This window comes from Hetaerina americana, unplaced genomic scaffold (assembly GCF_022747635.1).
Source record: "Hetaerina americana unplaced genomic scaffold, ioHetAmer1.1.p SCAF_3, whole genome shotgun sequence".
Lineage (NCBI taxonomy): Eukaryota > Metazoa > Arthropoda > Insecta > Odonata > Calopterygidae > Hetaerina > Hetaerina americana.
The window spans coordinates 29,678,188-29,694,679 of record NW_027286874.1 but is presented as its reverse complement, the minus strand read 5'-3'; the positions used below and the strand labels follow the sequence as shown (position 1 = coordinate 29,694,679).

At 34.5% G+C, this 16,492-nt stretch overlaps 3 protein-coding genes across 3 annotated transcripts; 1 reads left to right on the top strand and 2 right to left on the bottom strand.

Annotated features, from left to right (window-relative positions):
* Positions 1 to 135: 135 nt before the first annotated feature.
* Positions 136 to 786, top strand: ND-MLRQ (NADH dehydrogenase (ubiquinone) MLRQ subunit). The gene is made up of 3 exons (XM_071587759.1): positions 136 to 277; positions 353 to 499; positions 571 to 786. Exons 1-3 carry the CDS (start codon positions 230 to 232, stop codon positions 631 to 633), a joined length of 258 nt encoding a protein of 85 aa, XP_071443860.1. The 5' UTR covers positions 136 to 229; the 3' UTR covers positions 634 to 786.
* A 5,036-nt stretch (positions 787 to 5,822) lies between these two features.
* Positions 5,823 to 9,616, bottom strand: Srp19 (signal recognition particle 19). Its single transcript, XM_071587564.1, has 4 exons — positions 9,489 to 9,616; positions 9,337 to 9,412; positions 8,759 to 8,939; positions 5,823 to 6,025 (listed from the first exon to the last, which is right to left on the bottom strand). The coding sequence occupies exons 1-4, from the start codon at positions 9,533 to 9,535 to the stop codon at positions 5,883 to 5,885; spliced, it is 447 nt and encodes a 148-aa protein (XP_071443665.1). The 5' UTR covers positions 9,536 to 9,616; the 3' UTR covers positions 5,823 to 5,882.
* Positions 9,617 to 13,982: 4,366 nt separating this feature from the next.
* On the bottom strand, positions 13,983 to 16,477 carry QIL1 (MICOS complex subunit MIC13 homolog QIL1). Its single transcript, XM_071588168.1, has 3 exons — positions 16,368 to 16,477; positions 15,628 to 15,772; positions 13,983 to 14,476 (listed from the first exon to the last, which is right to left on the bottom strand). Exons 1-3 carry the CDS (start codon positions 16,424 to 16,426, stop codon positions 14,297 to 14,299), a joined length of 384 nt encoding a protein of 127 aa, XP_071444269.1. The 5' UTR covers positions 16,427 to 16,477; the 3' UTR covers positions 13,983 to 14,296.
* Between the last annotated feature and the right edge of the window lie 15 nt (positions 16,478 to 16,492).

The window sequence follows — 16,492 nt, the reverse complement described above, 5'->3', positions numbered from 1 at the left end:
GTTGATAATATGAAAATGTAAACAGTTTGTTTTCTGTGTTCATTTATCAATCCAAAACAGTTGAAAGCCGGAGTAATTACGGGAATATCTCTAGAGGCGCTAGTTGGGTATCAAGTTGTCGAATTATTTCTTCTTTTGTTCTTCACCTTCGTGCATTCTGGTTTTCGCAAGAGCGATAAGCACCGTACTTCTTAAGGGGATATCTGGATATATATCCTTCGATCAAAAAATGAAAATGAAGGGATTAAGCCTGCAGAGTGTGAAGCAGCACCCTTCGGTGCGGAATCTCGTCTGTGACCATTAAAATGTGGTTGGTATAAGTAACAGACATTAATACGTATTTTCCTTATAGTTGATACCTCTATACGTCTGCGTCGGTGCTGGTTGCCTGTTTGCGACATTTTATACGATTAGATTGGCGACTAAAAATCCTGATGTAACGTGGAATAGGAAAACAAATCCTGAACCGTGGAATGAATACGCAAATAAGCAGTACAAGGTAATCAACGGTCGAAGTCCTTTTAATGTCGTGATAGTCTAACACAATTCTTATATGTATTTTCTTTTCAGTTTTACTCTCCCATAAGAGATTATTCCAAGATCGAGAGCCCTGCTCCAAAATTCGACAATTAAAGATTTAGGACTTAGTGTATAAATAGTAATGTTAGGATTCTTCAACGCTGCATGGAAAATTGTTTGCCGCGAGTATCAAGCCCTAGAAATATTGTCGTAACGTGTATTTGTCATCCTGTAAAGATGTTTTCAAATAAATAAATTAACCATGTTGATTTGTTTTTTGTTTCATGATGCATACTAGGTACCCCAAATCATTTATGTACAAGTTTTATAAAAATAATCTATTTCAGTTATGTAGTCAGATTTTAGTGCACAAATTCCGTAAATGTTACTAACTCCGAAGTAATTATGCGGCCAAAGGTAATTTATAAAGCGAGTAGTGGCCGTTGCTTCCTAATGTAGTTATTTGGCATCAAAGAAATTGAATAATTCTTAGCTTCCCGTTCGCGGAGGAATACGTTATGAGTGTTCTTTGTGCAATATACATATTCTATAGTTTAATTTCGTCAGTGGTTGACACCATCAACGTACGTAAAATCGTTGCGTTGACTATCTACAATCCGTATTGAAGCGGTAACCTGACATTTGAATGGTCGACAACATTTTTGGTGAGTTTGGAAGAAATCAGCTGTGTTCGTCTTGGTATTTTCTTATGCTCTCTTATCACATTATTGCATTAAAGTAGGTTTTTCGTCTTCCGAATTGGACTTTATTTACTAGAAGTCCTTGTTAAATTGTTTTGAATGAATCACCAAACATTCACTTTTCGAAATGTTCATTTTAGCGTTAATTTGCAATTACGTATATGTGGATGAATAATAGTATGAAAGTGAAGGTTTGCGTTACGTCCATTCATAGGAAAAGTCCCACATTTATGGCTCTTGACCATTATCTTCTGGCCATATGTAGTCCACGACCACGTAATTGTCCCATGACGGATAGGTCACACAATTATTCCAGGAAGCATTTAATTATCTATGTAAATTACTTTTAAGCGAAAAGTAAATATGTTAAATGAAAGTAAAATAACTTCAGTAAAGTTAATAGTTTCAAAATCAATCCAGGCAACCCATATGGTTCCATTCTCTGTTTCACTCTGTTCTAAAGAGCTAGACATTTCATTTCTCCTGAACTATCATTCTGTGTATCCAATGGAATTTATAAGATACCAACTAATGTGTCAATTCTAGCATTAGTGTTCGGGAGTGAGCCAATTGTAAACTCTGAAATCATAAAGACTACATGGGAGTATTTTTGCAAATAATACCATGATTGCTCACTGGAGACAACTTTGAAAAAGTGCAGTCACTTAATCCTCTATATTTACATATTCATGATTTCATTTCTTTGGTAAATCCAGCTGCTAGTAGTATCACCCAAAGAGACCCTGCCGATTGCTAACTTCTCTGTAATTGTGCAGCTGCTTAAAATGAGCTTGGTCTGTCACAGTTGGTAAAAGGAAATATGAGTAAAAGTCTCTGGTGGGTCAAGATGAACTCAACAGCTTTTGCTTGATAGCAGTAAGATGAATTAAAACATAATGTACATGTGCCTAACTATCAAAGCTTAACTTGTGTATAAAACTTTTGTTGGAACAATAAAAATTGAAAGATTTAGTTGTCTAAACATACAGACAGCAAGGTGAAATTGAAATATGCATGTCACCTGTAATTCTTGCAGAGATTTTCTTTCCCACAACTTATCATACCAAACGTGCATCTAGTAGGTTTTCAAGCCCTGTCATTTCCTTCTGTTATACAAAAAGTAGTTTATTTTGACGATTCTATAGTTTAAATGTAGTGACCAAGGTCATTTGGACTACTCTTGTGCAATCTCTCTTATACATGACCACTGGAAAAATAGAGTTACAGGGACTTACAGATGGTAAGGTCAGAAGTTATATTAAAGTCATCACCTCCAGGCTTCTGCCAGTGTGTTTCATTGAATTATAAATAGAGTAATTTGTAAACATGTCAGCCAATTATTGGGCCATATAAGGCACAAATTATCATATGATAAGGTTAGGCTGATAATCTTAATGAGAAGTGGAACAATATTCTGACAGCCCCATATACATGGTGCATTCCGAAAGAAATGCAATTATTTATTAAAGTAATGTAAAGATGGTCTGATAAAAAATATTTTTGCATTAATATACACTTAACTTTAATTATGTGAAAAATTAAGGAACTAATTTGAAGTTTATATAGGGGAACATAGAGTGAAATGTCTTGGTGTGCTTCATGGGTTTGGAGTATGTATTCAACTGAGCAGATTGGGCAAAGTTATGTGAAATATGTATAGCAGAATATGGGAGTAGACTGGAGGGATAGGTGACTTATTCAAAATTGAATATAAACAAATATTATGGGTAAGGGTATTAAAGGGAGAATCAGGATGGGTGGTGATTGCGAAGGAGTGAAACATGGCTACCAATTATTTCCAGCACCTTAAAACATATATATATATGCGGAGGAAATGTTAAGGCTAGTATGAGAAGGGCTTGAGCTGGCAATAAAAGTGGGTGGTAAGAAGATTAGGTCATTAGGAAGATAGGTTTGGGCATGATCGAGCAATAATGAGTTAGACAGCCAAGGGATTGCAGTTATTATTAAGTGCTTTCATGGAACAATACAAAAGATATGGGATGAGGTTTAACCAAAATAAAAGTGATTGTCAAGAAGTAAGAAAGCTTAGTTACACATTAACAATGGGAGGGAATTAAGTAATGCAGGAGCCACAGTTAATGTATTTTGGAAGTATTTTTCAGGAAAACGGGTATAGTAGAGGAGAAATTAGGAAAAGAATTGTGATAGTGAAAGAGGCATTTACAAGAAGGAGAGAATTAATGATAGTACAATGAGGTAATATGTGAATAAAAGATTAGTAAAGACTTTGAAATGGCACATAGTACTTTTTGTATACGAAACCTGCTCTTTGAGGCAAGATGATGAGAACGAAAGATGAACAAACTAGGACAATTGCTGAGGTTTAAAATAGGGTGAGCGAAGAGAGGAAATAGCAGGGGAAATCTGCAAAAGGCAGAGAAACATGGATGGAGGACAATGATAGGTAGTAGGATAAGGTCCTGAGATGAGAGAATGCTGGGAAGTGAGGAAAGGGAAAGAATAGATTAGACTTTGTAGGCACCACAACAGGCATAAGTTATGAAAAAGAAATAATTTAGGTTAAAGAAAGAGGAAATTCTCACAATACCTAGAAGTGAATAGTCATTAGGGACCATTCACAACTTGCCTCTAAATATGGTTAATCCCTTGGATGAATAAATTCACTAAACTAGATTAATGTAATTAGAAGTTTATATATAAGAGATTTGCATGACAATTACCTTCCTGAAACTTTTCTGCACCCTGAACTAGTCAGTGTTGCACCTATTACTCCCAATACTAATTCCCATTACTACCAGTACTACATTTTGACATTCTCTTAAATGGCTTCTAAAGTCAGGCTGGACAGCTGGCACATGCCTCACTGCGGAACAGATCCTCTGGATTAAGCTTTTGTGTGGACCCTAGCCATCAATCTATCTGGAATGAGTTGTATGACAAAGACCAACAATATTGCTCCTGTAGCATAGTTCTTATGGACTACAGGAACATAGATTTAGTCTACATGGAGGCTGTGGATTCATTGCAGATAAAATAAAAGCAATACTTACACAATCTATTTCAACTTTCACACAGGAAATGCATGTGGTGTATGGTGGTGACGGCCGAATTTGGTTCATATTACCTAATTTGAAATTTCAATTATATCTCTCTGCACTCTAGTCAGCTGTATAGGCCTGAGATATCATCACCCTGTCATAACATTATGAGAAAGGGAATTAAAACATAATAGTTTTAAAGATATTTTTTATCTTGGGCACCAGCGGAATTGTAATCATTACCCTACACACCCATCATTCATTTCAACCATTTAAAATTGAATAGCTTTTGTTTAAGTGAAAAAAAACTTCACCATCAAAAACCAGTTTTGCAGTTAATGAGCAGTAGAAATTAATATTAAAATGTTTTTTTTCAAATTCTGTCACAGAAAATACAAAATTGTGTTAACACCCCATAGAATTTAGATGGAGAGTCCAGTTAAAATGCATAATGTGTCATGCCATCGCCTGGACATACCCAAAGGGGCAAACAAAGATGAAGACCTAGATGTAATAACAGCATAAGCAGCGTATGCTGTGGTTCCAAGCAACAACAATGCAGTTTACAGCATTGGTTTCTATAAGCTCCTGACTTCACCGCACTTCAGACGGAACCATGTGCTAGATTTTTGCAGAGCAGAGGGCCAAGGATTAAAGAAAAAACTTTTGCAGAATAAAATTGCAATTCAATGTTGTTATTGCATCTAAGTCCTCAATTACATTGGAAAACGTGATCTTATAATTTTGCATAGCATGCACTTTTGGCTGAATATAACCTATGACAGAATATTGGTAACTAGCAAATTTATAAACTTAAAGAAAAATGATCTACCTCATCAATTACTCAGTCACAATTTATTTGAAGATCAAAGTAGGTAAATTGTAAATTTATGAAATTAAAATTGTTTTTCACAATATAAAATTTCATCGTTATTAAAATGTATGTTATCCATAATAACACTTTTAAGTATAATCAGACTGGTAAGCCCCATTCCCAATTTTTCATCCAAATATTAAGGTAAATCTCCCCTTGGTTCACTTCTCTTACGACCATCTGAAGCCAATACCATGCAACATCTTGGGGTAAATGCCATTTATGATGCACACAAACCAGTTGAAAACCAACATTTAAGTGTCATCACCAATTATGCTAATTCTTACAATTTCTTCAAATTTAGTTTGGACGAGTACAAAATATTGACTCACATAGTTTGGATACAGCAAGTGCTTATTTACGTACCCAAGAGCATCCCATCAAAGTGGGGCTTCATCATAGCAAACAAATTTTTTTTGACAATACATTGCGCCCACACCCAAAGGGTACTGCTCTGGGCTAGAAATATGTGGTGTGACATCTATCCAGTAATGTACACCATTCAGTAGAAATATAGTGACTTGAGAATAAAAGCCTGTTATATTTTTGGCAGTGACAATCAATCATAGATGTTATCAGTTTGAAACAGAATGAATGGATCTCTTAGAATAGAATACACATTTTCTATCATCTCAACCTCAAAGGAATGACATAATGTTTCAATATGGAATACACAAGAACAAGAGACCATCTTTAAGAAGACAATTTTAAAGATAAAATAAAAATTTGTAATTTATATATTTCATACATAACAGATGACATTTATTATCGCCGACCCCCTTTTCCTTTTTTTCGACTTCCACCACCTTGTTGCTGCTGTGATTGACTCTGATCACTCCCGCCTGGTTTCTGAGATCTAGTTTTTAACTTTGGGATCATTTGTCCAACATATTCCAGCACCGAGTCACCTGAAAAAATAAGTCCTTTTCTATTGTTCATTCATAGCATATAGACAAAAAAGCTATTCTGAAAGTATACACAGCTAAATAATATGAGGGGTGGAAGAAATTGTAATTATAAGTATTATTTTTCTTTTTATGATATTGCCTGAACTAATTACCAGCATAGTTAATGGCAACATGAAAATTTAACCCAGCATCTTTCGCTTTTTTCATGAAAATGCTGCATTGTTTTGATGAGCTCATGGCAGAGCTCTGTATTTTTCTACCCCTTTAACAAGAGTCCGTCTGCAGCAATATATTGTAATGCACACATGATAATGATTATTTTAAAACTCAAATTTGATTGACTGTATTAATCAGTAACATAATGTTAACAAACTCATGTGATTTCAATATCAAGAATACATCGAAAAAAGAAAGGTACTGGATTAAATCTTGAGTTTCCATTACACCATAACTAAAGAGTTCAGGCCATACTGAAGAATAAAGAAACAATAATTTAACTGCAATTTTTGTAATTTGTCAAAAAATTTATAAAATGTGGCATATACTACTTTTAAAAAGTCATTGACGAAAAAAATTTGCAAATAAAATATTGAAATAGTGCCAGTAAAAATTTAACAAATAAAAGTCATTATATTTCCACCAACACCCTATTTATGCAAAATTTTAAAAACTTGATGATTCTACATGTGGCTGTAAGTGTTTTTCCTGAATGGCTCTTTGGATTAACTTGCATGAATTACATGGTCAGTACAGGATCTGTGATGGGTATGGCCAGACTGGATATGAGTTTCATTGCCCAAGATCCTAAATGTGCCGATGATATAAAATCTCCTGCATCACCTTGCACAGGGTACTAGCCAATGACATTGGACAATAGTTTTGTCACACCTATCAAGCAATGACAATGAATTTCCACCATTTATCAATGAATGAACTTTCACTTCCAATTCAAAGTAAAAATTTTGGAGTACATTCATCGGTACAGACTGCGGGAGATACCACAGGCATGTCATATAATCGATGTGGCCTTCTATGGATGTGGTACATTGCAGATCAAGGGCTCTTGTTGTCTCTGCTCTGACAGCCTCATCCCCTCATTATTGACAGCAGCAATGATTCTATTGGTTTCACAATTACAGATCTGGGGTCAGAGGTTTCATGGCAACTAATTTATCATTGATGATTTTGGCTGAACATCTTGCTTTTATCAGTTTGATATAATACTAAAGAATATGAAATTTAAAGTTTTGAATTTGAAGGATGAACCAGAATCTCAAAAATAACCCAATTTTCATCTACCTATTCCAAAGACACTAACATTTTGAGTCATATTAATTTAATATTTAAACCAAAAAACTTGATTCATTAACAATTGGTCTGCCCACAGCCATAAGAAGGTTTCCAGATTACTTACAGTAAGACATTAATTCAATATGCACCATAAAATGTATTCTTTCATTTTGAATAATCCCTGTGCTGTCATGCCCATCAGGGTCCCATTGGGTGCCTTGGAGGCAGGAATATTTCAGGATATTTTTACCCCTCACTGTTGTAATTCAGTACCTTCATGTTGTGGATACCTACTCCATATTTATGGCGTGAAAAAAATAAAAATCTGTAAAAAGCCACCCACTAGTTTTCTGCAAAATCCGAATTGTTGGGTCTAAATTACACAATTGCACTATTTTGCATTAATAATAGCTACGTGAGAACCACGTGATCGATCATGACAATCGAAAATGTGAATCGCATAGCAAAATAACTATAAAAAATATTGAGGACTATGAAAAAATCATTCTCTTAACCCTGAAAATAGCTATTTTCACTTTCACAGAGAATCAAGACCACCATATGAACATGATTTTATTGGCACCATTTATTTGCAGGTGAACATTTAGCAAAACAATTTACAAAATCCAAGCTCATGACAGTCATCATCCTCAACTCCTCAATATCCTCAAATCATTTCTTCACATCATCTAGGGAAGTGTATAGGGATTCCAAACAGCAAAATAACCTCAGGTCATGATCCTGGATAACTGAACCAGGAAGCTAAGGCTCATAAAATGTTATACATGGTTTTGAAAATCTTAAAACAAGTTAGTACAAAATAATTAATGAGAACTTATTCAACACATAAATGGAAATGATTAAAATCTCTAATCAAAACCTGTAACCTTCTTTAAAACAAGAAAATTAAATGCTGAGATAGAAAAACGGTAACTCCTTCCTTTTAAGATTACAACGAGAGACTTTATTAAAGTAAAACAAAAATCGATGCCTTCTACCTAGTTGAAGAAAGAATATTATGTAATGAGGAAGTGTAAAGAGAGCTGTGGAAATGAGGTTAGATTTGATGCAGGGAAATATCCAGAAACCACAATTCCGTTACCATTATAAAATTAATTTAAAAATGTATTCCAGAACAATGCAGATTCTAGTTTTATGCAATAGTCTGGTTGGTTTTGTAACAGTGGACCTTCTGATCCTCAAACTAATTTCTATTGCATGTTTGCAAGGAAGGTTAATTTCATAAAATTGAGTAAAATTCTCTGTGATGTAACATTGCATTGTTATTATTCAAGATTAAAAAGATATTATGACGAGAATACCCTCAGAATTGGCTTGGATACCTTTCGAGGGGATCTTAAGTGTAACACGGTATCAAAATCAAACGGCTGAGAGGAGCAGGTAGGGTCAGAGTAAAAGAAGTGCTAACTACTTGTTACTCACGGGAGGGAAAATCTGGGTTGCATGGAGACCCGTCATCATTTTTCAACTGCACTCTAATTCGACCACGGTACAGCATTTCTTTACTCGTTTCCCTACTGTACAATTTGTTCTCCACGCCAACTTTCATCCCTGCAGCAGCCAGAACGTCACGAATTTCTTGATGGGTTGGATTTTCAACACACTGCAAATAATAATAGCAATGGGTTTCTTTATTGTTCCAGACGTCAGAAAACTCATCAATAATTGAACATTTACATTGGCACATAATAAATGACCGGGTATATTAAAAATAAAGATTGTAAAGAAGAAAATTGTGAACTCATACCGTAAAATATTACGCCTCTAGGTTATCATATCAGAACTTATCCAAACAATAATGCACTTCGCTAAGTAACAGTGGACATCATCCGATTTTGAGTGTACAAGCATATTTGATATTTTGGAAGGTTAATGTAAATTAAGGAGAGTAGATGGCGAGGGGCCCGCTTAAAAGAAATTAGATTTTGAACCAAGGGTGTAAGGTATTCATTGCGGTAGTGAATGTAATGTAATGTTAAAATTTGAGAGTATCCATCAACCTTATCTTTAGAAATCCTTCGGCCCTCAGCAATTGTCTTTTTACTGTTTATGTAAGCTGGATAAACGCACACCCATCTGAAAAAAGACACGGAAAACACCATATACGATTTGCCAGAACACGAAAATTAAGTTTCAAATGAGCTCAACGCACCTTTCTCGATCACTATGTTTTTTATCCGGATTCCACATCACTGACATGACGACAGGAATAACCGTAATTACAATGAAAATAAACTTACTTTCCAATTAACATATGGGCATGGTGCGCACAGAAGGATATATTCGTAATGCACTTGTTCTCCCACGTTTCCACGCGCTTATGCACGTGGCGGGTGTCTTCAATGTGTCGGGTAGTTTAAAAAAGCGTCATTGCTTCTACTTGTCGTTTCCGACGATGTTTGTAATGTCAAAGCTCTGCTTTACAGATTTATCAAATGCAATAATTAAGGATGAATCTCCTTCAGTTCGTAAAGGTGAACAACACTCCCATTATTACATCATTTTATACTAAATGGAAAAAACCAAATGTAAGATTTCCACCAACACCAAAAAAGCAATTATATTGCTGTAAATAATTAGTTTCTTGATACGATAGGTTGCGAACTATTATGAATTGCCTATGTATAAAACAGTGACTTATTTTAATTCTGTGATTGAAAGTTACTTTTCACAATGTTTCAGAAGATACTTGTTGACAGTGACATTACTAATTCTGGTTTGATAAACCCTATTTGTTTAGCCATTGTAAAAAATTATTATTAATCCATTACAGTAAAATGAAATCGGCATATAATCTGATTGGGTGAAACATTTTAAGGTGATCAGCAAATAGAAAAAATGGGACCACAATGAGAAAAATATTAGGATCACTAATAATAAAAGGAAATTACATATTGGTCTCAGGTTGCCCTGTGAGGTCTAGGACAGGGTTTGATAAGATTTTGAATATGAAGACATAATTTAAATTCTATCAGTGAGGTCACTTCAAATCCATTAGAGTAGGTTTCCATCAATTCTGTAACCTGATAATTTCCATATTTAAAGAGGTTGACTTACCTTTTCAAATTATTTAGTCTTGTAAATATTTATGGAGCCAAACTGTTGTTTCACTTGAAAAGATAGGAGCTACAGAATTATAAGGAGGCAGCAATAATGGTCAACCTAGTTAGAATGGCTGTTGCCTAACAAGATCGGTGATGGAAACCATTTTTGTTCAGGTAATTACATTTTTTTAGAACAGGTATTTCAGTTATTAGAGAATCAAAAGTGAGAATGAAAAGCTATGGGCTGATAGTTTTTGAAACAGGTTTGTACCTTGGAATTGTATACAATTCTAGATTTCCATTTTAAAGGCGAAATTCCAAATCTACTCTGAACAATCCCATTTTAGTGGCAGGGAATTGGCATGTACGTATGACACAGAAGCTTGCTGGCTACTGACAGAGCCATAAGATCCTGGAAAGTTTATTCCAAGCAATTCAATTTACATTGGCACCCTTATATGCCATCAGAACATGCCAGCCCTTCTACCACTTGTAGATTTTAATCCATGGAGTGGGATAATAAATTATGCTAATTACATAAAAATTAACTTTCAGAGTTTAAAAATAAGCAACTAAACATTTTGCAAATTGGCATAATATCTTCAGTTTGTTTTGTATTTTAAATAATTTAAAGATATAATTTTTTTAATACCTGTATTTATTATAAAAATGGTCACACCCTAGAAAGATTGAACAAACATAGATTCACAAATGATAACCAAAAGTATACCAGAGATACACATAGGCTGGTGATCAGAAGTTCTTGATTATCAACTGCACAGCATTACTCATCAGCTTAAGTCTTACAGCAGTCATTATCCTAAGTACTCCATGTGCACAGTGATAATGTGATCTAAATCACTTGATGACATGTAGCTTGGGATGTAGCATTATTATATTACACTTTAAAAAAATGAATGGAAGTTCATGGACTTACATGCCATTTTGACTGCACTTGAATTTATAGCTCTTTAATTAACATGTGGGCATTAAGAGGTTCCAGTTAATGGTGGCACAAAACTATAAAGACACATCAGAGTAAGATAATTTGGCTACACACCAGAGTGTCCTAAGAACATAAGCTGGCACCTCCAGCCACTCACCAGATGGTGCATTTTTCTACATGAATTGACCTTCCTGTCAGCAGTAGAATGCAGAGGTAAAGAAACTAACCCAATTAACCTAAATGTAAAATTCATATGCCATTGAGCTTAGTAACAGGTAAGCTTTACCATTTCTAAGCTAAATTAAGTATTATTAACAGTGCTTACTTTTTATCCATGTTCTCTTATACCTCAAAGTGACTTTGGGTTGGTGGTCGTGGATTTTTGATAATGTGGCAATATGTGTGATCTGAGACTAAGCTAAATAATATTGGGTGTGCCCACAGGGTAGCAAATATTAGCTTAACCTCTAGATATAATACATCCAATATATTCCAACAAGATGTAGTTGGTGTTCGTCATTAGGAGAAAAATAAAATTAGCAATTTTCCACAATTTATTTGTAATGTACAATGCATTTCAGTTCATCATATTATCATGTCTGGTACCTGAAGATGGTTCGATGACTGAAACGCGTTATATTTACAAATAAATCGGCGGAAAAGGGCAAATTTTGCTTTCCTCAACTAGATATAACGGTTGACTATGAAATAAACAAGTTTACTGAATTGATAAACAATGAAGTGGCTGCACCCAAAGGGAGTTTGGGTCTACTGTCGGGTAATACATGTATAGGTATCAATAAAATAATACAAATACCAGTGAAAATGGGAAAGCCCAGAAGTAACCGGCCTGACCTAAAGACGGCGGATATTGTTTGAAAAATATCACTGTAATAGAAAGTATGCAATTTATAAAGCATATGTTTCAAGTTTAAAGATGCTACATTGTTTATTATTTGTTTGATAGTGAACATTTTCAGTGAACTTGTGAAAATGGAGAAAATTATCATCGTTGTGATAAGTTTCACCGCAACAAAGCAGAATTTCTGCACCATTTCCTAACAATGGATGAAACATGGGTCCATTACTTCACGCCCAAGACAAAAGAACAATGAAGACAATGGATTCAAATGGGAGAAACGACTCTAAAAAGGCGATGACCGTTTCATCGGCAGGCAAGGTCATAGCATCAGTTTTTTCGGATGCGCATGGGATAATTTTCATCGACTATCTTGAAAAAGGACAAACTATCAACGATGAGTATTATGCAAACTTATTGCAATGTTTGAGTGAAGAAATCAAGCAAAAGCGGTCGCATTTGGCTAAGAAGAAAGTGTTGTTTCATCAAGACGATGCACCAGCTCACAAATCCATTATTGCAATGGTCAAAATCTCTGAATTAAAATTTGAATTGCTACCTCATGCACCCTATTTGCCAGATTTAGCCCCATCGGATTATTACCTGTCAGCAAACTAGAAAAAATGGCTAGGTGGTCAAAGATTTTCCAACCGTGAAGAAGTGATGTCAGCAGTTAATGGCTGTTTTGAGTAGCAAGACAGTTCTTATAATAAAATTGGTATCGAACTTATTGAACATCGCTGGGAAAAGTGTATAAAGCTGAAAGGAGATTGTTGAAAAATAAACACATTTTTTTCCAAAATATTTGTTTTCTTTGTTGGGTCGGGTACTTCTAGGATTGCCCACGTAAATGCCACGCCAACAACTATTCTTTCAATTACCTAAGAATAGGATATTAGCTCTTTTCCATAAAAGGGAAGTTGGAAACTAAACGTGCTGGTACTGCACAACTCATACTATTGGGATGATAATAATTATTTTTGATTGATTTATTAATTGGCAAAATCTTCTTTGCTAACTATTTCTATACTAAATTAAGATAATACAATATAAATAAACACTAAATAAATGAAAGGACTAACTTTGTAGTTCCACACGAAATGTTTTCGTGTGGAACTACAAAGTTAGTCCTTTCATTTATTTATAATGAATCGGTTCCATAAAGTTACGCCAGAAACCATTAATTAAATAAACACTAGTTAAAGGGCAATAACATTTTTAGGAGTTAAAATAATTAAAATACGCTTGAGTGATAGTGAGTTGAGTAATATGATGTTGGAATCACTGATATTGGACAGGTGTTATATATGGCAATAAGTAATTCAGTTTCATGACTTATTAAATTGGCAAGGTGCATAGGCTGTTAATTTGGAGAGAATATAATCACACCAGCCAGCGGTAATAGAAAAATTTGGATCTCATGTCAAGGAATGAATCATGGGTGACAGTGTTCGGATATGATTTGGTAATGTAATATAAAGTAGGCCTTGAAAATTCAGTGATAATTAATAGTGCCTGAGTAATGCAGCATAAAATTCATTCCTCTTTTTTTGTGTAATACAACTCCTTGAGAAATCATCTATTTAATCATTAACTTCACCAATAAAATATGTTTCAGAGTCTGCTGAACAAAATACGTAAACTGGAGAGAAGTTTTTAAATACCATGCAATATTAGGTATATCAGTAAAGTATCATATCAATGGTAGATATAGAGGTAAATGATGGCAGATATGCTCTTGTTAGGTAATGATTCACTACTTGTATGGAGGTTATGGACTTCAATAATTTGATACAATTAAATGAATAAACTTATCTCATATTGTTTTTCACATACTTTATACAATGTCTTCAACATCATAATTTATTTCAAAAATTAACATTATTATTCTATGCTTGTATGTACATACCTGGTCAATATTCCAGAATGATTTGGCTAATTAAATGCACTGCATTTCAAAAATAATTCATAACTCTAAGACTGTTTGCATATGAAAAATTAAGCAATTGCTTTAATTTTAAGGGAAAAATCAACATTTATTCCATTCAATCATGTAGTCCGGAAGAACCAAGGATATTACTACATAATACTAGTAACTCTTGGCCTAAACTCTAGCTTTTAGATGATTCACCACCCGATAAGTTATCAGCAACTTGCTTATAAAGTTCCTTGCTCCATTTTTTTAAAGTTGTTGGGAGAATCATTATTGAGGAAATGGTAAAAATAACCCCTTTATTCCAATAGTGTTGGCAGGCAGCAACGATTTCCCTTGAATCTGGAACATCAGCAACCTTAAAAATAAAATCAGTAAATAGTAAGTAAAACAATATTATACCTTGGTAGTCATCCATATCGTCATTTAATGCAAACACTTGACTCAACAAGCCATGGAGACCTCTAGAGCATTACACTTTTAATTAATCTGATTGAATCGACAAACCACAGATATTAATAATAATCTTTAAAATGTGCTTCATTGCTGAGGTAACATAATGCCAACGCAAAATCAGGATGCTCTTATGGTACTACTCTTAAATGATACAACTCCCTCAAAACTCTAAGGTCTGTCATAATGAGCATATACTGTTTCACTCCACTGGCGATGGCTACAATTGCAGTGTTGGAAATGTAAAATGTACATATTGCATTGCTTACTTTAAAATATTTCAAATGCTAAAACATATTTTTTACATCTCAAGACAAGAAAAATATATAAAAAAGTATAAAATACCAAATTCATATCCCAAATTTAGTGTTATAAATAAGTTGATCAGGCTCATTGACATGAAGTAAGTCACTGTAGCTTCAATAGCGCATAACAATCATATCCAGACCACTAGCTACTATAATCAAATTAAATGCATCATCCTTCCCAACTCATTTCATAATTTCCTTTATTTTGCTGGCTGAATTTCAACATTCTTATGATTTTTACAATAAGGATTCTAGATTTGTTTCCCACTAAACACCACATTAAGAATGACTCATCCCACACTTTACAACAAGTAATGGAATGCACTTAAACAACTTAATGCAGAACATAATAACGAAAGGAAGTGTTAAGTGAAGGTCTACATGGCTTTAAATTCTTGTTCTGGTTGGGTTCAGACAAAACAAGTCCTTATGAAGGCATACAGCGGGTATAAAACGAGAATAATTCTGGCAGGCCGTTGTCCTGTCATATCTACTACCGCGAATCTTATATTTGTCGATCATCGTCCACTAAATTTATGAAAACAAATTTTATGCCCAAAAATTGGTTATTCTGAGGCATGAATAAATCTGCTATGACTTTTCCCAGCGTGGGAGCATTAAATCTTAGTATCATTTATGAAGGCTTCTGAAATAACTCCTTAGAACATATGTACATGACAAACCATCATTTAAAAAGCTCTTTCGTACGAGGTCAACCGAAAAGAAGGTCCTGAAATGCCAAACTCACCTTAATTGCATTATCATTTATCATTGATGTCACACATTCATGAGATTTTTTGTACAGATCAGCTGTCTGCTGGCTACTTCCCCAGACGCCACACTTCGCAGTCATGTACACGGAACCACCCGCGATTAAGGCTTTCGCATTAAACCTACAAAAACGTATAAATTAATACATACAATCCAAAATAACTTCTGCTAATAATTAACTTGAGTCTTTATTTGTCTGGCTACGGAAAACTTCACAATATACACCTATATCATTAAATATGAACACCAGTCTATGAAACCAGCAACAAAAATCTCTCAAATAAAAATTATTTGAAGACTTCATGATTAAACGTGGAGTTTAAAATAACACAACAAACTAGCTCGTTTAAACTGGGATTGGACAACATTGATAAAGGGAAAAGGAGAACCCAAGCCTGCGGCCTCCGCAAAAACTCATCTATGCACTAAAAATTGTCCTATAAATCATAGAAGAAGTTTCAATGTGTTGACAAGAATTCAATCTTCTCGTTCAATTTCTCAAGGCTTGGAAGCTGATTAAATTCATAACTTCGGTATGAGCTGGTTTAGTGGAAGAAGAATACTATTATGGACGAAGGAAATTGAATTTAAAACACCTAGAAAAACTGGCGAAGTTTAATTTGGGATACTTTCAATTCAACTCCAGTAAATTATAGTAAAGTCAGGAAGGACTGCTAAATACTTTGGCTCAATTATCACTAGTTTTTTCTCACTCACTTTAGAAATCTGTACGCCATCTTTCCTCCTGGGCTCAATTTTTCCTCGTTTGGCAACATCTTTTTGTACCATGGAATATCGGTACTATTGGTATTCCTGGTCCCTTTGGCGCTAGAATTAGGTAA